The sequence below is a fragment of the Pecten maximus genome, chromosome 19 (genome assembly GCF_902652985.1).
Source record: "Pecten maximus chromosome 19, xPecMax1.1, whole genome shotgun sequence".
NCBI lineage: Eukaryota > Metazoa > Mollusca > Bivalvia > Pectinida > Pectinidae > Pecten > Pecten maximus.
In genome coordinates, this window is record NC_047033.1 from 22,643,341 (window position 1) to 22,668,299 (window position 24,959).

Consider the following 24,959-nt stretch of genomic DNA (forward strand, 5'->3'; position numbering starts at 1 on the left):
ATTGACTTTGACACAGATATATAATAACAAACCCTAAATAATACAAAAATTGTATATACATTGACAGGTGACATCAGTTTTTCCTTACGTCCTTGACCTTTTACCTTATGATGTATCATTGTGAACATGTTTACCGAATTTCATGTAAATCGGTCAATAACTGATAGGCGAGAACTTAATTTGTGCATGATTATTGCTAAGGTGCACACGTATCTCCGATATTTGGACGTTTGATTAAGACAAATTCTTGTCATTTCTACAAAGAAAGATTTCAAAGAATTAGCTAAATTTCCCTTATTGGCACCTCCCAGCAGGGACCCCGGTGCAACTACTTATACGAAATCAATGTTCCCATCCCTCTGATAGTCATTAAGTGACCACGTTACGAACATTATTTTTCATAAAGCAAAATGAAATATAGCAATATAGCCAGATTGTTCCCTTTGGTCCCGCCTTTCATCCCAAAACATCTGTAAAATTTTGCATCCCTCCGCTCGGAAAACTAACAGTCTATTGCAAATTAAATAACATTCCAATCATTTGTTAAGAAGTCCTTGAAGAAATTGTTAACGTATGGATAGGCGACAGATACCACGGTATGTGTTCACCTTATCATTCGGTTTGGTTTGGTACTGTTTAATGTCCTATTAACAGCTAAGATTATTCAAGGACGGTCTCTCCCGTGTGTGAGAAATGCATGTGTGTGGTGAATGAGTGTTTTGGGAGGTTACGGCATGCTCGTGTTTGTCTCCTTGGGATAGCGTGGAACTGATGGCGACTTTATAGTGCTGTCTCATAGAAGCATACTTTTGACACCAAGCAGTACGCCCCCACCCGGTCACATTATACTGACAACGGGCGAACCAGCCATTCCACTCCCAAAACTTTGAGCGCTAAGCAGGAGCAGAAACCACCATTTTCATAGCCACTGGGAAGTAAGTCTTGAATTCTTTAGATATCTGCTTGTTAACTAGATTACAAAATAACATCAGTGTTCACTACACTACCCTAACCATTTTGTTCCTACAAAAGTTCAACTACCAACTACCAATACATTGGCATTGTGGAATAGAGTAATCGTTCCATCACTCTACTAATAGGATGCCCCCTCCCCCCACCCCCTACGGACCTGTTTCCTTGTTAATGGATTACATTAACTATGCTTTGATTTAATCGTGTCTTCACGTTTCAGTTACACTGGTTTATGTAATATGACGTCCTGGAAATACTCGCCATTTTTCATTTAGATGGCACATACTTAGTTATATATATGAATTGGTCCCAAATGACTTCTCAATGGGAGGTTGCGAAATAAGTTAAAATGGTTTTAATCTTGAAAGTTAAGTTTAAAATCAGGTCGTGAAAGATAAGAGGTCGCACTGGCGGCGCAATCTGCCGTTTCATTACCCGAGAAACGCTCACCGACCGATATAATACCGGAATAATGACACCTATGGGTAAACTTGTAGTGAGGATATTCTTTTCGAATGTAATTAATTATTTGATTTCTGCTGTTGAGTATAGGTCTAAGGTAGAATATGAATAGGGACATAGTTTCAATATACCAGTTGGTTCTTATGTGCTCATAATATTATAGAGAGCATGGACAGAGGCCTCCGATACATCAATCATTAGTAGTTCGATATATTGACTGTGTTAACCTTGTTATGGAATTTTGGCATGTAATGTATTGTTTTAAGACCAATCGTGTCATTTAAGGCCAAACAACACCAGATTAGAAGAACGTTCATAGAAAGAAACGCATCAAACGTAGCCTAAAACGTTCAAAAAGTTCAAAATCTAAAAATCACTCATATTAAAAGAACTGGATACTAAATAGATGATATTTATGAAGAAGATAATTAGGCTGTGAAATAACCTGAATATATTTTACGTAATTCGAACGTCAAACGCAGAAAGAAGGTTATATTCGAGTGTGTAGCCCGATGGCAGCATTAACACTGATAAAATGATAATTAAATGAAGGTGGAGTGATCATTAATACTGGTATACATGAGTTTAGTAGCAATAAAATATGACAGGATACATGTGAATGATTACTAATATCAATTTACATTTACATGTTAATATTTCCGCTCTTCCAGGAAGACATATTTTCATTGCCTATGGCATCAACCAAAGGTAAGGAAGCATTGCATTACGTTAGCCAGTAGGGCATTTTGCCTTTTGTCGCTATATTAAACGATTACTTTGTATATTTCATGATACAAGTGCGTATTTGATATACTGATTTACCCATTAACTTATTTTTTTGTCTACGTTTGATACTTAATAGGGGTTCCAGGGAAGGGAAATGAATGGGAAGAAACGAAAGATATCATTTACATAGGAGTAATGTATGCTCAAGTGTGAACATGTACGTGAGGTAATGAAATTGAGAGTTAAACGCAGAACCCAGAAAAAAGCGTCTCCCCCACCGACATCGCAGTATAAAATGAGGGGTGTACTGCCAGGTGTCTTCGGCAGTATGCTTCAGTAAGGTAGCACTATAAAGTCGGCATCAGTTACGCGCTATCGCAAGGAGACAAACACGAACATAACACAACCTCCCAAAACACACACTCTCGAGATGCGCATGATGCCATTTTAGAACTAATTGCCTCTAGTGACCTTTCATGCAGTGTTGATTGATCGTTGATTTAACCATTAACTGATTTCCGAATCGGGTTAAAAGCTAATGAATGCGGACAAAATAAAAGTAGAATAACATGAACAGCGGCATAACGAGAAATAACAAACTGTTTTTTACTTCTAGGCCGAATACTGAAAATAGAAACGAAAGAAAAATAAATCTCCGGGCAGATCAACTGAAAGAGTAAATAAGGGAAATAGTGAAAAACGTGCTACCATTCCCTGCAAGTATGAGATGAGTGTTGTATATGCTTTATTGCTTATACCGACAATTTGCGTCATTTGTCATTTAGGGCCAATTCACAACAGATTAGAAAGACGTTCACGGAAAGAAATACATGAAACTCAAACGAAATGAATCATAAAATGTTTGACAGTAAAAGGTTAACAAAATGGAGGATTTTTCTTATAACTGTTGGTGGCATATATATGGCCAATGCGCAGATACGAGAGGACAACTTCCTCTCGCAAATTAACGTTTACCACCCCTGCCAACATTCATAAGTTGAACATCGCACAGTTTGTTTTTCCGTTTGTGACCAAAGATCCTGACAGTTCAATTCAATCAGGTTCGTTGTCAATGGTTAAACATCGGAATATGTCTTTAAGGTAAGTTCTGCCTCTCGTTTCCAGTAAGTATTCCTGCGAAAGAAACGTTTCACACACTTTCTCCTAAAAAGAAGTCTTCCAAAAGTCATTGAAAACATGCTAGTACGAAGTTGTACAAATATTTGCACTTTAAACTGTACCTGTTTAAATTTGCACCTCCCTCCCCAAAAAAATTGTAAAATGCCACTATTGTGCTGTGACACTTCTTTATGAGGTTATATTCTTCTTGATAATTCTGTAGTTTTAGATTCTGCGAGGTTACAATGTAAATAGTACACCGAACAATGCAACGGTTAAAATAGATATCAAAGGACACGATAATCTCTTATCTTATTTGGCACAAAGAGAATACATCACTAAAAATCGGAGGTCATTTAGTGCGCTTTAATGTACTTCATGTTCCGTGTGCAACAACTATTCTCCAGCAGAACGTATTCGCAAATATATTGATGAAAATAAGATTACAATCGTACCTAGGCAGTAAAACTTACGAAAATGCTGACTTTTGTTCCGTAGAAAAACCTTTCGCTGTATTAATCTATCTTTCAGGTTTGAACGTCCTAGTAATAACCATAGTCTCATGTAGAGGAGTGGCTAGGGAGACACAATACATTTTATTCGATGTAATTATCTGCAAATTACAAGAAACAGTTTCTTTTTGGTCTGTACCAGAAGGTATGTCCCGTATGAGTTACCATAGCCACTTTTATCATTTTAAACTATATAATAAATGTAAGAATATAGAGTTTTTGTTTCCTTTGTTTCGTTTGTTTAATGGTGTTTTTATACCCATTATTGGACCTAATGATTTTAACAATGATGATGGGCCGTTAAGGAAGTAATAACCTACAAACGGTCTTTCTACGACTTGTTGAGGTCTCAGCATACCAATTAATCGTTTCATGGCTATACCATTTTGGCTTTACAGGTACATTAGAAGCCGATGCCACATTATCCGTGAACCAAACTTTAATCTTTGCCCAGCACACCTCAAAAAGCTACATAAAAAAATAAATAAATAAAATTATTGTAGTCATGTTGCGTAATTTGTTGGCAATCTACATCAGAATGGTGTAAAAATCTAATTGACCTTAAGTATAAATTTCCGTTTGAGAAATCTTGCAGTTAATTTTGCGAAAGTCAAGTTTATTCAATATCATTATACAATCAGGCGTCAATGAGAGACAGATAACTTGTTATGTTTACTGAGGACGTCTTCCTTTTCGTAACGACGGCTAATTATAACTTACGGGATGTTGAGACCTGATCATGAGCTGTTTCTGACCATGTAATGGATTTTAGTGATAAAATCTTTATTAAGCGGCAAAGGGAAAGTATATGGCCTCTGAAGTTTGCTGTTTTGCTGATGATTAAATATTCCATATGTTATATGCCAGACATTTTAATTTTTTAATGTTACTAATATTTTAGACTCAAACAGATTACAAGACAAAATGCAACAAGAAAGATAATTTTCTAATTTCAGATTTTCATACTCAATGTTCTAGCACGAAATATGTAAATGATCAAGTTCGGTCACGTTCGGATCCTCGTCATCTGAATGAAATATTAAGATTTAAAATAGACTGCACAAGACGTTATATAAAAGTAGCGATACTTCCGATAAGGATTTGAAGAATTGAAGGTACCACTTCAACATGTTAGGGTTAAATACACATTAAATCAAATTTGCTGTAGTGTCGACCCCTTTGCATCCCCCCCATCGCAGTAATTGTAAAGCTATATCACTTGTCTAACAACAAAACATATCATTGGACTTGTAATACATAGTAAGGTCGAAAACTAAGAAAAATAAACAAACATTTAAACATTAGCCAGACACTACCATCATTAGATTATTACCACGATCATTAATTGTCAGGGTAAACATGTTTAAATCAATTTTTGCATTTTGTCTATGAAGTTGATAAAATCAATACTATCTACATCGTGTTTTCATTTGTGATAGCTATGCTCTCACGACCCCATCACTATTTGTCCGGGGAATCTGGAAATACCATGTACTCTAACCCTTTGTTCTGAACGAGGTCATGTGCAACCTCCAAAATCTAATCATTTGTCGCTTTAGATTAACAAATAGCCTGTACACGAGCTTTCAATCAGGTGTAGACTTTAATGGACGGACGTATGCACAGACATGTGCGGTTACTAATGTACATGATGTTTAAATAAAAAAAAAATGCGCCAACATTAAATGATTATAATATTTTTTTTTTGCAAAATCATAATTGCATCAAGCAAACAGTTCAAGAAAGCATATAGAGTCACAACTTGTTTAAATATGAACCCCAGATGTAATCTTGGTTGATGAAACGATAGATTAATTGAAGCAACCTCATATAAATGTAAAATTTTACTACTCAAATAGTAAATCTCCAAGATTGGTGAATAAACTCATCAGAAGGAAGTATCCAGATGTCGAACTTTTCTGTCGAAAACAAGTTTTTATAATTGTTTTAAAGTATGAAAACTATGGAACAATTTCTGACAGAAATAAAGCAAACATCGTCAGAATCCGTGACTTCATAGCCAAAAGTCATGTATTCAGAGGGTTGAATGGCAAGTTTTTCGTCTGTAAAACTGATTTAAAATTTAAATTGAAGCTGATACCATATGCAATTTTAATTACGCAACATCTGAAAGAAGCAGACATTTCTATTCGCAATACATTTACCATGTGGATACATGAACATTCAAACACTAGCGACATTAGTTGGTTGTCTAATGAAGCGAAATTTATCCTTGGTGGACAAACTAGCAAGCCGAATATGCGATTCTTGGGCACAGAAAAGCCAGACTTGTATGCCGAGAAAACATTGCACAGTCAGAAAGCAACTGTTTGGGCAGCAATTAGTAGTTCAGGAATCTTTGGATCATTTTTTTCATGAAAAAAGATGGTGAACCGCAACTTTGACATCAGAGTGTTATTTGACTTCGTTGAAAAAAGGGCAGTTCTGAATAAAACAAAGGAAAATTATATGCAACAAGATGGCTGGCTGTTCGATACATTTCGATACAACTTACTATCACTGCTCACTGTATTTGAATGGCCTCACACACGCACTTGATTTGAATCCTTTAGATTTCTTCCTTTTGGGTGACCTTTATGTGTATCATGTGTATTCCCCACCTCAAAAGATATTGATTAACTTGAAACAGCAATCAGAAGGGAAATGAAAAGAAAGATTCCAAGCGAAACTTCGTAAAAATGTGACAAGAAAGTTAAGAGAAAGATTTAAGTTAGTGATGGGACAAAATGGTGGCCACCATATTAGTGAAATGACGCTGATTTTCAAAAATATGTAAAATACATGACTTTTTAAAAATATCTTGTGTTTAAAATTATAATTGTGAATGCCGAAATTATAAACTAGTCAAATTATATTAATGTCATTGTTTGAAAAAATCTGCAATTAAATAAATGTGCATTTCCATTTCTAGTTTCGATTGAGGTTTAAAGTGGGGGCGTGTTTTCAGAAGCAACATATACGGGAGATGGTGCGGGTATAATAACGCTAGAAAGAATAAAAATAGTAACTCATCCGGAGATTATTGTTTGGCTGGTTTTTGTGTTGTTTTACGCCCTATCGACAGTTTAAGTCCTGTACAGGGCCAGCTAACAACAGGAATAGGATTTACTAAAAACATCAAACTAAACCACAAACTAAAATGAATAAAACTTTAAACATTAAGATTTACACTCATTTAAAACATAATAAAACATTCAGTAGATATTTATATATCAATAACACAGAAAAGATGGACAGGTACTTATTACGCTCTGGGGCCGGTTGTTCGAATGTTTATTAAAAGATAATGAATTAAACTTTCATTAAACCTTTATTAAATGTCATGACGTCAATCAATGGTTAGCGGCTCATTAAAACTTAATTAAAACACCGATATTTAAAAATGGTTGGGGGCATTATTAAACCATCATTATTGAAAATGGCGATAAATATCATGTTTGATATGCTTAGAGGAAAGCGCAGTCAGCTATCCCATAGAGATTTTCCCTTGTTGGATGATTATACCGAAAACCAAGTCCGAGAGAGATACTGGTTTAGTCGAGAAAACATCGTTTTTTACAGCAAATTTAGTAAGAGATTAACTGGAGAGAACTACGAACAGGAGCAACGCCCTCTCTGTTAAAATGTAGGTAATAACACCAAAGTTGTAACTTTTTACTTATATAGTCAGCCAGGGAATATATGTGTGTTTCCTTTCATCACTTCTATGTACTGAAAAATAGGTATGATGTGACATTGGTGTGGATCGATGTAAGAGACACGGGTATTAATTAGCATCGGTACTCCAGTATGGGAAATAGGTATAACGGAGCCGTGATAAGACAGGGATGGGCCATCTAAACAGCATGGGTACCATGAAAATTTCCATTACAAATTACTTAACAAATAAATTGCTGTATGCATACATGGAATGTTTGATAATTTGAAGAAAACAAATACATATACACGTACATGCATGTTTGATTGTAGTCATAACAAGTCTTCATTAAACCTTAATTTGTTAATGATCCCTCGAATGACATTTCCAACAACACATTTTAAATTATTCATTTACTAATATATCTTTAGATATTTAATAAATCAATAATACTTAATGATACTTTAATAATGGTTTAATTTAATGAACGTTCGAACAACCGGCCCCAAATCTACATAGCTACAGCATTTTATCTTAGTAACATTGTAAATACAGACATATGGAGGGATCGATCTCCGTAAGGGTAAGAGGAAATGACGTGTGGAACTATCTTAGATGGCGTTTCCTCACACAAAGTCGATGCTAACGATAGACATCAGAGGAAGATTCCGGAGCTTGAATGTTACATGCTAATCTTTGATGGATTCAGATCTTTGGATGAAAATGTTGATTACTGTTAATCCTAACGATTTTTAAAAGTCGGAATCACACATATAAGGATGTATTAAGGACATCAACATATAGATGTTCCGTTTCATTGCGACAAAACACTAATATTCAATGTAAGGCAGACGGGTAGAGATCTAGAACACATGGAAGTATCCATCAATACTTCTCCCAAAATCCACTACATCTCTGTTCTTACTCAGACTGACCTTCGTAGACGAACAAAACAAGTACTTATAGTGACCCCTTCAGTCTTTATATGGAAAGGGATTACCAAATAAAAATCATCAGCGATATGATATTAGGTATGGCTTCTCGAGTGTAACAAAGCATCAACTACGATGAGTTGATATAAATTCCAGCGAAAAAAGAAACCATTGAAAACGCAAGATTATTTGTGGCCTCCCTTCTTCCTCAAAACCACCACACCAATAGAGACTATTAAAAGGTGCACGCAATGTGAACATATAACAAGTGTAATTAAGTAAAATATGTTTTATATACATACAAATAAACGTATAGAGATAAATGATAACCAAACCAACAATTAATAGTTATGGGCAAACATAATAAATATTCTTTATACAATTATATCGGATGATTTAGGGGGATACCAATGTAACTCCCGGTAAAAACCGTGGCCCAGACAGTATTTGCTCGCCGTGGAAACTTTTCATATTCTCGCGACTTTAATGTCCCTGTTTTCTTCATACCGTGTATTTGATATTACATGAATATTATTAATACGAAATAAATCGAAGCAAATCTATTAAGTTTGAAGCATTGTTTCACTGTCTTTATAATAGAAGATAAAGATGTAAATAAATCAACATATGTATAAAATGGACATAGTTAACTGAAGAAAGTATCATATTTCACTTACGTGTTGTACGCCGTAACTGTGGGCGTCTTAGTTTTAACAGAAAAATCTATCAAAGTAATTAATCCTATAACCAATAATGACAAAAACAGATACCCTACATGATGATCTGCTGTAGCCGTTTTTGTGGTTTCTTTCATACATGCTAAAAACAACGAAACCGAATGGATTGCATTATATATGACAATATCGCCAGAAAAGGGTTGAGGATACTTCTTTCCATCGTCATCTGATATCATCAAGGCCTAATAAATGTAGTACATTATAAAACGGCACCTGATGTACATTTTAATGCAAACAGCAATTCAAGCAGCAAAGCTTACCCCGAAATGAGTGGAATCAACTTCATTATTAGTCTATACCAAGAGTTACAAGTGATGATTAAATGCTTTTATATCGCAGATGAAACAAGAATAAAGTCGATAATTTCTTACATCGAAATCACAAAAATAAATAAATGAAAATGATAATGCTATCATATAGTGCAGTTTTCACATTGTTCAATCTGCCAAATACAGGGAAATGATCGTAACACATTCCTAAGCTACTTCGTATTGGAATTCTTTGAGATGTTAAACCTTTAGAATAATCAAGAAATTTGTGAAACGTGATATTTATGAATAAATCGTGTGGGTGACAAAGGGTGCGTGCACGTCAGGTCACAGCTGCTGACATATCAGTTAACACCAGCTGAATCAGTGTCGGAGGCGAAAGTGGATATATTTAATGTAGCAGTAGCGACTGAGCTGACTTAAAATATAAGACTCATAATGACAGATTTATTATCTAAACCTGACATCGTAGGTTGTGTGTGTGTTCAAAGAAAAGCACGAAGGTCGTGGAGAAGGTGATACGCTGTCATCGATTTTCTGTCGTATTATCATTTGCTTCGATACACGTTTGATATGTAAGTCCAGAACCCTATATGAGTATGTATGTGCTGTTATCAACTTTGTTTATACAAAAAAACAAGAGTAACAAGTCAAGCATATTTCTGTACAAAGAACCAAGAGAGAGAGTAATATAAGATATCGTCTTTATCGTGTAAATTACACTCCAGTTACTTCTTTTGATAAAGATCCATCGACGTCATTCTTTTTTAAAATTTCGGATGGATTTTTGTTTTAGATTAATGTAATTTGACCAAATCACATTATTTGTTGATCGGTCAAATTTTATATAAATAACACTTAAAATATTCACATTACAATAGTGTTTAAATAAACAAAAATACAGAAATAATCAAAATATCCTCGATATAATGAACGTAAAATTTACGTATTTTCATTCGGTTTACTAGTTCGTTTCCCTGCAGGTAGGTCTATTACATGTTCGTTTGCGGCGACTATATCTACGAGCTTATATTTTTCTCTCTTTCTTCGTCCTAATGTCTCCCTTGATTTCAGCCTTTAGATCAGGGTTCGCCTCTGTGAGGAATGCTTTGGGTTCGGGCCGTTAAGTCTCTTATCAATCAATACATAAAAACCCCTGGCCAAGACATACCAGAGTCTATAAAATGGTAGTCACTTATATTGGAAGTGGGTCGACTGGTCAGCCCGTTGTCAGTATAATGTAACCAGGTGTGGTTCTGCTCGTGTCGGCAGTATACTTCAGTGAGGTAGCACTTTAAAGTTGGCATGAGTTCCGCGCTATCCCAAGGAGACAGACACGGATATACCGCAGCCTCCCCACCCTCACATTTCGGTCAAAACACCCCCTCACGTTTACCACACGCGTGTATTTCTCAGAGGAGGCCGTCCTTAAATGATAATAGCTGTTGATATGACTTTAAACAAAACTTAATATGAAATCGAACTATCAGTTCGTTAAAATTCTCATACGTTTGTAATATTGCCAACTTTTATTGTCAGTGCTAAGTATTATTGCACTGCGCCCCTTTCGGACTCGATTGAGACAGTAGGCGTCGGTACTTGTATACAGAACCGTAAAAATAAATAAAACTAAAAAAGGATTCATAAAAACGTACCATATGAAATAAATATATCGGACATAGCACCGCTTTACGCTCACTTTACTGTACACAGAGACAAAGTCATCAGATGTGCAGTAAATTTTGACTTAAAGGGATTTACATTAAAATATTTGGGTAAAAAAATTGCTGTATGCTCTAACACACAAGCGCGTGATATGATTATTTTGGATTGGTCATACAAGGATGGTGTCGACAGATGTGGAGATTTAATCTCAGGAAAAATGATATAACGCTTGATTACACCATACGAAATCTAACAAAGCCTTCACTTAACTATATTCAGTTTTCAATATATTTATGGATGTTTGTCTTAGCCGTGGTTATTACTGCGAGCGAGTTTTAGATTTACTGAATGGCTAGACCATTGCATTATTCGTTGGAATGGATTAATCAAGTGAGGATTGTTTTGTTTTGTTTACATTTTCCTTTCTTGAAATGAATGTCCTTTCAGGTAACACTCTAAAGTCGGCATCAGTTCCGCGCAATTACAGAAATCACCAACATACCTCAGCCTCGCAACACAAACTCACCACAAGCATGCAACACCAGAGACTGGTGGGAAAATGTTTGGGAATCGCTTTGTAATAATTATAGCCTTGGTTTCCGGTGTCTACAATGACAATCGACCCGAGAAGTGATATTTCCCGAGGCAATCTGAAATCTTGTCAATAATTATGTACTTTCACTGAATAAAACAGAAAATACCAACATGAAAAACAAAACCGAAATTCTGACTTCAAATCGATAAAAAGGGTAAAACATATAGATTTGTATGGAGACACTTGGTGTACAGGAAAAATAAGTCTAGTTCTACGGAAAGGGTATTTTTTTCTGCTTTACTTCGTAACAGCCAGCATTAAATATTTTTTCATACGGTGTATATCGATTGACAATAGAAAGCGAATAACATTGGGGCACAGCAACACTATATTGCGACATTGACTCCAGTGTTATCAATTTTGAACTCTGTTGGTCCTAACCTGGCTCCATTAAAGTAGGACCCGCCTTTAAATGACTTGGTGTTGATAGGACGTTCTACAATACCAAGGATGTTCAAGCTTACCAAAATATGTTACGTTCCCTCTCCGAATACTCGGCGAAATCGTTCTCAGTCTGTTAGAGAATAATTGTGTCCAAGTAAAAAGACTATCCAAGCAGATTCAACGAAAGGAATCACTCACTCATATATGGCCTCATATGGTTTCATACCATCCTGATTGACGCCAGGAAGCTAACACTGAACAACGAATACTGGTCACGAGATGTGACTGCTTTATTTATTTCAATACTCAATAGCTTTAGCGTTTGATAAAAGGTTGTTGATAATTAGTTTCCGTCGTTGTTGAATGCGATTGCTAGAGTCTGTTTACATAATTGATCACACTAAAAGCAATTCATTTCGAATATCTGGACAGTTTATTCCATTTGGTCGTCTATTACGACAATTCCTTGCAAGCATACATAACAGTTCTAAAATAAGGTATTTCAATTATATTTTTATGTAAAAAACAATTCATTATCCTTGTTTGAAACAAATAACCCGGCCTTGTGACATCCAAAAGACAAAGAGGACTGAGTATCAAATATGAATAACAGTGTAGAGAGTACAATTTATAAAGGGTGTCCTGGTAATGAATTTAAAGACAGTAATTCAATCTCGACCGCCTTTGATTTGGTCCCACGTTTCGGATGATAGACTGTTGAATCTCATTAGATCAAGAATATATTATCTTTAATATTCGGAATGGCCTGTGTGGAAAATTGGATGCTTCCCCCATATTTAAATATGAAAAAAATAATGTGTTTTATCTCACCTAGTTCGAGGGACCAGTGAGCTTATGCCATGGTGCGGCGTCCGTCAACGTTTCCTTTTAATCGCTACTAGTCCTGACTTGTTCAATGTTTTTTGCCTTGGTCAGCAGCATCCTTTGAGAAAGCCGGTACAAATTATACATAATGATGACTGGCCGGAGGAGCGGAACCCTATCATATAAATCGCTACCATTCATGATGGATCCGATTAAATGGTGTTCCTGGCCCCAATTGGGGCCGGAAGGTTAGTTATTACATTCATTGCATTCTTTACAGTCCATCAATAGTGTTAACGCCATTCGGGCCAAAAACGTGGTGAGTAACAGTTAGCAAAAAACAAAATCTTACAACGAACTGTATAAAATGAGCCAGAGGGCACATTGGAGAAATTTAATCGCTAATAGTAAATTGATTTGGACCAACTTTGATCAGAAGCATCCTTGGGGAACTGGAACCAAATCATGTATACATAGTAACTGGTTCCTCTGGGACAGGAATGGCGGGGTCCAGTAGGGAAAATAGAGGTGTTTCCTTAAAATAGTGTCATGATAGTCTGAATGTATTTTGACCAAGTTTGGTCTGAAGCATTCTTTTCTGAAGGGAACCGATTTTGTATAATCTGTGATTCCTGCCCCTAGGAATCCGAGGGCGGGGCAAAACACAGAAAATAAAGGAAATTCTTTAAAATATTTCTTCATCTGTAAGAATAAAGGGATTTAGTCCATATTCGGTCTGGCCATATGGCAATTTTTTTATATCCTTATTTTTCTTTGGTAATGAAAGGATTATGTCTATATTTTGGTTGAAGCTGAAGCATCCTTGTCTTTAACATCAGTTTTGTTTACATTAGGTTGTTTTCTTTTACCTATTACTAAAAACATTGGGTCCTTTGCACCTCCCAAACTATATTTTTATCCCCAGCTTTCATCGGGTTTGTGAATGGCTGATGAGAAGTCTTGTAAAATCGGTTCACTTTATCCCGTAATACATATTTAATAATGCATAATTATGCATAATTATGTATAAGACCTTTTTTCGAGTTTCAAACAATACATTATGGGTCAACAGAATGTAACGAATTCGCATGTTAAGGTTTTGTTCATATCTGGTCTCCTACCACGTTAAGCCCTTAGCATCATTAACGAAGCCCAAGAAAGACGATCCACCTGAAGATAAATATCTAACTCTACATTGTTAGAAATAAGTTTACATATTTCGTCTTTCGTACAATCCTTATAAGTATATGAAATAGTGTCTTCAATGAGAACGTGACGAGAACATTTTGTCTCTAGTATAAATAGCCTGACTTCGCATTTAAATGAAACAAGTAACACTGATATTATTTTGCCTTAAAAATTTAGAAAAAAATCACGTTTGAAATTGTTTTTCAATGCGACTTTTATTTCATCTTCAAAAAACCTTTAAGAACTAATCAACTAATAAGTGTTAAATCCACTTTCTACCACAATACCCTGTGTTATTCAACTCTCAGACCATCAGTTAATCATTACAGCTGTTGATTAACAATCTGTTTATACCACACGTGGTAGAAACTCTGTACGCATTTTGATTGGCTAACACGGTGAACTTTGACCCAAGCTGCAATTGTTATTGACGTCATCAATAATCTAACGACGTCACATCACCGGGTCCCGGACGTCACCGGTACACTTTATTTGCATACGCGAAATTATACTTGACCACGTTTCCCTTTGATTCAAGCCGATATTATTGTGGTAGAAACAGGTCACACGACTCGAAATTGTTGGATATGGAATTTATTTCACACTCGTAAGTTATTTTTTAAAAGTTGCAAAAAACACTCGCTAAAGCTCGTGTCTTTTGTAACTTTAAAAAAATAACTTACTCGTGTGAAATAAATTCCATATCCAACAACCACTCGTTGTGTAACCTCTATATATATTAGATGACTTAACTACTATAATTTTACATTACACGTGTATTCAGTCCCGTTCATTTGTAAATAACCTTGTGAATCGATAGGATTTGTTGAACGAAGGTATATTTGATCAATGTAAAGCTGATCAACTCTAGTGAACTATGCCAATATGATTATACGGAATACGGAGAAAATGTCTATAGACAAAGTAACTTTCGTACTTCCCAACCTGAAGAAAGTGTTTCCTAAATTTTAGAAAATATTAGTGATAATATTTCTTTGTTCGCTCTCTTCTTCAAGATAATAAATGAAACGTGAAGTTCCCGAGTAGTACACAAACTCACCACGGGGTCGTGCCATCAGTTCATCTATTTACACATACATCTACAGATAACAAGTACTGTAGGGCCTCTAGGGGATTGGTCCATTAATCGGGAAAGTCCGTGTATCTGTGGATGTTAACTAATGTAGGCGCCTCTCATGCCACCGACGTGGTGTTAATTGTGTGTAAACGGTCAAGACTAATTGCGTCAGTAGCAGAGAACATGTACACCATCCATCATGGTAGCCACTACTACCGATTACACACATTCTAGGCAGTAAATAGTATGCCTACCACATGAAATGCCGAACTGACTAATTAACTAATACAGTACACAATACCATAAATTGGTGTTGGTCAGTTTGAAAAAAAAAGAGTACCGTGGGGCGGAACAATATACGCCCGTCGAATGCCATTAATTGTAAAATTTTATTGAACTAAGGTTTACATCACTTTATGTTATAGTTGATATTACTTCCACTCTACTGTCAATGTTTTCTGTCAGTTTGAGGAATACAAGTAATCAGAAGTTACCAAAGTAGTCTTCAGCTCATCAAACAGAACTTCATGACATTATCATAAAACATAATAAGAGAAATGGAGTATCTCAGGAAAAAAAATGAAACACTTAAATAAACAAAGGATATTGTATTGTGTTGTTTTATGGCCCATAAACAATTTGCGTTTTTTAGGACCAGATCAGAAACACGCCAAACTAAAACGTTTAAATGTAATAAAAAACCTGATATCATAACACATTGTATCTTTTGGTGTAGTTCTCTTGCCCGTTAAAAATAAAATTAAAGCGATGCAGAAATGCTTTCAAATAAGCATTTCATAGACGTAAATGAAACAACAGGTTAAAGGTTTGATCGCAGGTAGGACAAAAGGGATGATCCTTCCTTTGATAAAATATGAGACTGTTTGATATATGTATGCCCAATGTGGAAACGCGAGAGGACAACTTCTTTCAACGATTTCCTCTACTTTTACAACACATTCCAACACGAGGTTGGACATTGCGCAGTTTGTGTACTGTTTATGTCGAATTGTCTTGCCAGTTCAGTTTAATCAGGCTCGTGATTCGTAATAGGAATATGGCTTTCTAATTTCGTTTAATTGTAGGTTAAGTGCTTCCTCAGTAATTCCGACATGACCTGGAATCCAAAAAAGGATAAGTTGACATGTCATTAAAAGTTTATTTATGCGAAAAGCTACATTTTTATCAGATTGTTCTCAACCGACAAAGAGGCTGAGCAGATCACTGCTTTGTTAAAAATATTCTCTTTTTTATCTAAAGCGAAATTAATTGCAACAGTTTAAGCTCTGAAATTGAGGCATTATTAGGTAGATTGCACGCAGACGATACATTGCAAGCCGGATATGCTGCGGCTACTTTCCCCTCTACCTTAGAACAATCGGTATATATAAGGATATAAGAGGGATATTGTGAGGCGAGAAAACAAACTCTTATATTGAACCTGGAGTACGCAATTTTGTGTCATTATGGAATGACAGATTTATATCAGCCAGTCATCCGTCTTTCATTTTTCTATCTGAATGAAAGAGAGATCTTTATATGAATATTCAAGCAACTGGTCGCGAGTTTGATGCTAACAGGTGGATTTAATTTTTCATTCTGTTGAAAAAGCTCAAAATATTTTGAATAATAAACTATCCGAAAAGCTGGATTTTCAAATAAAAGTAGAATAACTTTTGCAAAAAAGCCTACCAAGTTTCAAAGACAAAGGTTAAAAACTGAAAGAAAAGTTTATCTGTTTCGTTTATACCCAGGTCCGTTTTGAGGCAGAATGTCCTTGTAGTATTTGGTGACTACCTCACTGAACAACATACGGGAGACCCGTCGCATGCAATCCAGAACAATTAGGGTAAAGTGTCTTGTCCACAGTCACGACAGCACAGACCGGCCTGTTTCTCAGCTTCCCGAGACACCACAAACCAACACGGTAGAGAGCGTCAAACCACGCACATCGGACCATTACCTGAGGTTTCGTGGCCGGTGCTCTAATCTGAGCTATCGCGGCCCTCTGAAGGTGGAGATCCCCGTACAAAGATCGATTACCGAAATAAAGAAAGGACAATTACTTTTGTTAATGCCGTTGGTTCAGAGAAAAACAATTACATATCAGGACTATAATACATCAAATATAGATCAAATGGACAAACAAAATTTTACGCCGGACGCACTGACATCAGATAATATTACGTCAAAACACGGATAATTCCACAAACATATTAATACTGATATGATATAACAAGAGGAACATATCTCACAATAAAATATGAAAACTAGAAGTCATCAAAGACACTACTTATTTCCTTAATGGTTTTTATTGAAATGAGATAAAGCGCTATAAGGTAGTAGCATGTCATAATTGTTTATGTAAAATACTGCCCAGACTTTTTATCAATAAATATTTCTTACATAGATCCACCACTGTGTATTTATTTTGACGTATACTCTAATTCCTGACACAGATGTTCAGGTCACTAAAATGACACTTAATAGAGTTGTCATAACGTATAACTAGCCGCATTCCCTGTCTGGTGAAATACTTACTCGGAAGGCTGTTACTAAAAGACGTTGATCGACATAAACACACTATCCAAGGTATTGTTTTATGATGTGCTGATCATATTTATAAGATTATGATATTACATACCATTTATATTTCACAGCGTACACGCATACAGACACCCTCACACACATACACTTACATACCTATCGGTGTCATAATAGCATTATGGTTACATTCTTCACGTTATATGGATGTTGGTAGGACGGGAAACCAAATCAAGCATGGAAAGGTCATTAGGGCCAACAATGATGAGTAATGATGAGAATAAAGCAAAACAGCATCAAATACACGCCATACGTAAAGATATATTGGAACACTCGATGAGTAACGTTGCTATGGTTACTCACATATTACGGTACATAAGATTTACAAAATTTCAAAAGTTTTTTTTATATGTATCATATTGTTAGACTTGTTGTACATCAGAACAATCCAATATAATGTCTTAACGGTAAATGGTCCATTCGATTTAAAGTGTTCTGTCTTCGACTCTATTCCATTGCTATGTCACGGACGCTATTCCATTTGGAGTGTTATGTCGCAGGCGCTATTGCAGTTTAAGGCGAAGGCCCCCAACGGAAAACTGCTTTTAAGATAAAGTTTTAAAAGGTCTGCAATGTTTTCCGAGACAGTCATTCAATAATATTTTCATTCTCGATAAGGGTGATCAACAACAGTAACTTCTCTATGAATATGAAGCATTACCAGCGGTGATTGCCTGGTCGTGTCCCCTTGTCGACCTCAGGTATGTCTTTATTTGCCTTAAAGCGCTGAATGAATGACCGCTCTGCAGTCGAAGAGCCGGTCTGAAAGGTATCAAAAAGCAATGTAATCTGTTCATCTGTTATATTTCTGACTATTCTCAGCAAGAACTTGAATGCCGTGTAACTAGGCTTCCCATTCAGGAGATTATCCTCCAACTGTTGTATAATGTAGTCCACTTTATAGAGGCAGCGGCGCCAGTAGTCTGATGGGTCATTACCAGGAACGTTGGCTCTGTTCTGCTGGCGTCCATCGCGACGGGGTGTAGATGGCACAAGTTCGAAGTCCTGACAACCGCATTTGCTTTTCGGTACACTATCCCAAACAGCATCAACACTCCATTCTGCTGGTTATTGTGCTATGACCACGCGACATACTTCCATTACTGCAATCATATCACAAGACGTTTCCTGGAGAAAGTAAGACAAGTGGACGACAATCTTAATGAAGTGCTCACACACGAATAGCCCAACAATTCATACAGCAAAATAGCATTCATGTGTATGCCGGCGTTACAATACACATACAATGCATTAGGCGCATGTTGTTTTATAAGAGCCTGCATCCCGTTGACTGGACCTGAAATGTCACTCTCTCCATTGTATCCTTGTATTCGCACGAACGTGCATCTGCCCTACTGCCATATCTGGTTTCGCATAACTCGGCAACTTTTGTTTTTTCCCATTGCTTCTTTGACATTTGGGTTGTTTCCAAGTTCCTCTATAAAGGCATTCATACGTTCAGCCGATTAACTGAAGACTAACTCAACTTCTTGGACATTGGCCATCATTGTCCGTACGCATGGTTCTCTAGAGCTATGAACGATTATCATGTTTAGACAACGTACTTTACAATACACATACAATGCATTAGGTGCATGCTGTTTTATAAGAGCCTGCATCGCGTTGACATGTCCTGACATGTTGTTCGCACCATTGTATATTTGTGTTCTCATGGACCCGATTCAACAAGAAGGCCGCAAATAGATCCTTTGATTGACTTTGTATGGAGAAAGCCTTGAAAGTATTCTTTCACTGAATGTGTCAACATGATCATTGACATCTGCGAAGCGAAACACACACAGAACTGTGTTTGTGTAGCATTGTCTGTCATTTCACCAGCAAGCAACGTGAACTAATACCCATCACAATTTTGGAGTTTTTAGTTCTCAATCTGTTTGCCGCATATTACAATAATTTGCATACGTAAGATGGTCTACAAGTAATGCACCATCCTTGGCAAACATGTGAAATATGGACATAAAACTGCTGTTTTTCTCAATGTGTCACCTTTTTTCTCAGGATATGTCTATTCTTTGTAATATCCGCTTTGTGTGATGCAGACAACGTTCTTTTAATTGTTTTGACAATTTGATGTCACCGTAGTTTATACCCATTTGCGTGTAACCATGGTGTTGAGACTTGTAGCTGATGTGGCGTTTAATTAGCTGTCCGAGGTTTGCCCAATCGGTACCCGGCAAAAGTGTTCAATTTTGGGTCGCTGTGACCACAAATTGAACAATGTATATGCAATCATTTTCTATGGAATACCTCATCCAGTCATTTTTGCTTCAGCCATGCTGAATTTAACTTTCTCATTTTCTACCAATTAATATGTTGCAGTAATATGAGTCTGAGGTAAGTAATGTTTAATATAGTATATCTGTATAACGTTTTAAAATAAAAAAAAAATGGCGTCGATATTTTGCTGCAATGTTGTTTTTTTTACCATTTCATTTGCTGATTAACTCATTTTCCCTGAAGAGCTGTTTGTGATAAAGAGTTAGCAAAGGGGAAGATCGGTCTTTTTATAATATTCAATTTATTTTAATATAACTCAGTCTTTCTAACCCCTTAAAACTTTTTGTTTGCTCTCACCACGAATATTTATTTTCTGCAGGTTTGGTGCAAACTAATTCGAAAGCAATTAAAAGACTGCGTAGACGTGTCAGCATAAAACAAATTGTCCCGAAATACATAAATACATTATATATATTCAGCTTAATGTTAACATTTATATAATGCATGAATGCATTGTAAACGTTATTGCATGTATCGTTAAAAACAATCGTTTAGAGGAAATACCTTTTTGTAACTAAGTTAAGGTTAATAATCATGCATTACGATCGTTTTCCTTTGATGTTTTCAAATGTCCATGGCTTATAAAATCATAGCATCTATTGAATAGCCCCATCTCAACACGGGGGTTGATGGGTGATTGGCCCGGTTTGGGATGGGGGGTACATGTCATTCTCATCTTTTTCAAAAGCGAAAACTTCTGATAAATATTATTTGAAATGTGAATTGGGGAGTTTAATTGAATTTATTGAATTGTCCAAATCACCTTGATAGAAATTGTAGCTGTGTAACGTTACTCGGACCTGGATTTCTAGAGATAACATTAGACTGGTTTTCAGACGCTGTTTCTTCTTGTTTGGGTTTGAAGAAGGTGTCGACCTTCTGCATATGTTTGGAAGCCTTCTTCATTTTGAATAAATGCACTTGTCAACATCATACAATTGGACATGCATTGATAGCAACGGACTAGTTACTAATTTGGGTATTCAATAAAATACTTTCGTGTTATGATCATTACTTAAGATATTAGCTGCACTCCTAGAATATATGGTGTTCCGTCTTTGTTCAAGGATGAGTTAGGAAAAATCAACTTTTGCCTTATCAAAATCTGTTTTCATTTGATGAATCCCATTTATTGTTTGTATTCGTATTTGATATATGACAATTTAATGTGAATTGATTAACATTCAGTGCGAAAAACTGAATGGAATTAATTGCATTTCAAACTTCATTTCACTTACCTTGTACAGTAAAATCATTTAAAAAAGCATTATCTGTACAAGTTAATTACAAAAAAGTCATATACTAATCGACTTTTATATTATAGTATGAAATGATTAACGTGAATTATTAATGCTTCCAATCTTGTCAAGTACAGTTGCTGTACTGGTAATGTGGGGTTATCAATATTATCATATACCTTCATTTATTTAAAGTGGAATATACAACATTTTGATTTATATCGACACTCGCATGCGTATTCAACTGAGTTTTACTTCTGATGTTCCCACGAGACTCTCATGCATGTAAATCAAATGCTTAATTAATTATCTGCTTAAATAGAAACTTTCATTCACAATATCTAAAACAGAAATTCCACTCTGAAATGAGGAATTCAGAACATGAACTTTTCGCCCTTTTTACTGACCATTTTTGGCCCTAGTGACCTTCATAGTATCGTTAAGAATTCATAAATCACTAACTTACGATCTATTTGTGTAGTAGACTAGATTGAAAGTTACCATAAAGTTGTGTAGGCATAATACGTATAAAACGGCGGCCAAAGTTCCATGCAGAAGCTTTGATAATAAAAAGTAATAATAATAACCGATTAGGTACACAAATACTGGTATCCCGAACGGAATACTGGGCATTGGAATGTTGGGTGCCGAGTAGACATTAGATGTTCCAGTGACACCGCCAATGTCAGGTTAGACCCGCAATTTATACAAAATTGGATCTCCTTCTCCCAAGGATGTATCAGGCAAAGTTTGAAACCGCTTAGTTGTATTTATGTGAAAGCAGGGGACATACGGTGAGCTTCTTTTGTACAGATATATCCGACTTCTCATGTGTGTAAAGAACTGCAGTATGTACATATGAGTATAAGGTTGTACGTTGATTGTAAAAAACGGATGATTAAAATCATCTTCTTAATAGTTAAAGTGTGGGAAAAATAATGATAAACATTGAGTTATATGTTCGTAAAAAGATCCAAGTTGTCAAATATTCGATCCAATGAAAAAGTATTTCTCGAGGCACTCGTACGTAGTTGAGGCGACAATGACATGACATTAAGTGACAATCATAGTATAAACAGCTTAAGTTACTGTGAACCAACAGAGAAATCAATACATATATTAAAACAGCCTAACGTATTGCTTTTTAATTATCACTTTCGATTGAACGAAATGGTTAAAGACTCGGTTGAAACACGTTAACAACGGCAATGTCTTGTGAAAAAACCCGTGTATAAAATGCCGGTAAGATTGTTACTTCTCAAGATGTTTATATTAAAATTTGTTAATGAGTTAATATCACTTTCCTACAATCCTGGCATGTATTTAACTAGTAATCTCAATGGTAATACACATGTTTAAATTTTAAATTGATTACTGTGATGTTTGATTTAATTTAATCTGGTATTGATGACTTAGAACTCCGAATAGAAATCTTTGAAAAAAAAAATGTTTCTGTATAAAAAATATAGGTTTCGTTAGGATTCTATACATCTTTGCGAACCCCGTTATCTACCAACATTAATTGAATTAAACAGCCTGGAGGAGATGAAAGATCAAACACCTGTAATTCAGATTAAAACGAGTTCCTTGTGGATAAGACATCATTTTCTTAAAGTTCGGAATATCATGTGAGAAGAATTATTGAAATTTTTTTTTCAGTTCGGCTTGGCTGACCAAGAATACTCAAATACTTTAATAAACATGATAATGTGTTTTACGAGAAACACTTATGGTCATTATAACATGCTAATTGTACATATATCTAAATCTTCACTGAATCACGTTGCCAATTTGAGCATATAATTGTGTAACATTTGACCAAATCCTTTGTGAGAATATGATGTAACTGATTCACGAAACAGTCACACCGAAACAGTCACGCCGAAAGTCATACCGAAACAGTCACACCGAAAAAGTCATTCCTAAACAGTCAAACCGAAACAGTCACACCGAAACAGTCATACCGAAACAGTCACACCGAAACAGTCACACCGAAAAAGTCATTCCTAAACAGTCACACCGAAACAGTCACACCGAAAAAAGTCATTCCTAAACAGTCAAACCGAAACAGTCACACCGAAACTGTCACACCGAAAAAGTCATTCCTAAACAGTCAAACCGAAACAGTCACACCGAAACTGTCACACCGAAACAGTCACGCCGACACAGTCACGCCGAAACAGTCACACCGAAACAGTCACACCGAAAAAGTCTTTCCTAAACAGTCAAACCGAAACAGTCATACCGAAACAGTCACACCGAAACTGTCACACCGAAACAGTCACGCCGAAAGTCATACCGAAACAGTCGCACCGAAACTGTCACACCGAAACCAAATAAGCATGGAGATAATTGATCATTATCGTAACTTACCTGAGAACCCGTCCATTGGAAAATGTAGTTAATAGTATTTCATTTATCCAGGGAAAATAAACAGTTTTAGGATCACCGACACATTCCACTTCAACAACACAGTATCATACATTCATTCGGGAACGTCTTCATTTGCTCACTAGCTATAGAAGATCGCTGATTATTTGTAATTACACATTCAGCTATTTCAGCCACACCGCATAGATAACGGCATTAAGATCAGCGGCCCCCACGAGCAGCGACTGATATTCGTCCGCTACTTAGGTATATATACACGTGTTTGTCGTGATGGGTGTCTTAAGTAGGCTTGATCGATCAATATGGAGGAGGAACTGTCACAAACGTACACACCATATTGACTACATAACGTTTTCTAAAGTTTCAACCAGTGGCTCAGCTATGGAAATACGGACTGTTTAGATATTATCCCGTTTATTTTAAGACTTGATGATACTTTGTTTTACATTACAATTGTATCCTATTAACGTACTAACACTCATAATAATATGCGCCTCTTTATTAAACTGCTTTTAAATATATCTTAACTATCGAGCACCAGATGGACTACATCCGATATAGACAGTGGTATGTTTCCAATATTTACACTCCAGGGCTCAAAGGCAATTAGAACCCATCCTAATAGTGGTTGGCCGTAGGAATGCCACAAACAACAAAACATAGAAATGCTGCAGCACACTTTACGGTTATTTTGGTGTCTGGTTTCAGTGTCTGATTCGTTTCGGGCACACACCTCTGTATAGGTTATCGGTGAGTGTCTTTTGAGTTACAAGATAAGGCGACTAGCGTATATCATATCTGTCCAGACAAACTTAAGGGCCTTGTGTGATAGAATGGAGGTAATACGCTTTGATAGATGGTCAGTCAAATTTAGCAATAGATCTATTATTAAGAATGTATAAAAAAGTAAAAATCAACCCTATGTTTTGATATCGATTTCGTAAACATGAGGCAGTGAAAAGCGCTTTAATCTAATATTAATTTCATACACGTACACTAGATACTAACCAGCGTGTTCAAAAACTGTTCATCTATTCTTATGTTTAGCTCAAAAATGTCGACTGTTTTGTCATAGGACTGAGTCGATATTCAGGACGTGTGTATAAATTTACCTGCTTTACCCCATTGCATAATTCATAAGAGACTAAAACAACTTTTTTGGGTCCTGCTTGGGTCACTGTTGGCCTATAGGTAGCACACTACAGTAGGACTGCCTGGCCAGGGGTGTTTTTTTTTGTTAAGCAAAAAACTCCTGTATTATGATATCCATAAAAATTGAAAAACTAAATGTACACTAAAATTTGTA

At 36.0% G+C, this 24,959-nt stretch overlaps 1 protein-coding gene across 3 annotated transcripts in view; it reads right to left on the reverse strand.

The window, feature by feature from the left end:
- LOC117317554 (BDNF/NT-3 growth factors receptor-like) overlaps window positions 1–24,959 on the reverse strand; it is a 184,206-nt gene that overhangs the window by 31,918 nt on the left and 127,329 nt on the right. Inside the window, exon 1 of one of the 3 annotated variants that reach the window (XM_033872377.1) lies at window positions 23,636–23,854. The exons of the other annotated variants lie outside the window; for them this stretch is intronic. Within the exon in view, the coding sequence (XP_033728268.1) occupies window positions 23,636–23,651 (16 nt within the window). The 5' untranslated portion in view covers window positions 23,652–23,854. Of the gene's footprint in view, window positions 1–23,635; window positions 23,855–24,959 lie in introns of those variants that run through there. 3 annotated transcript variants of the gene reach the window in all.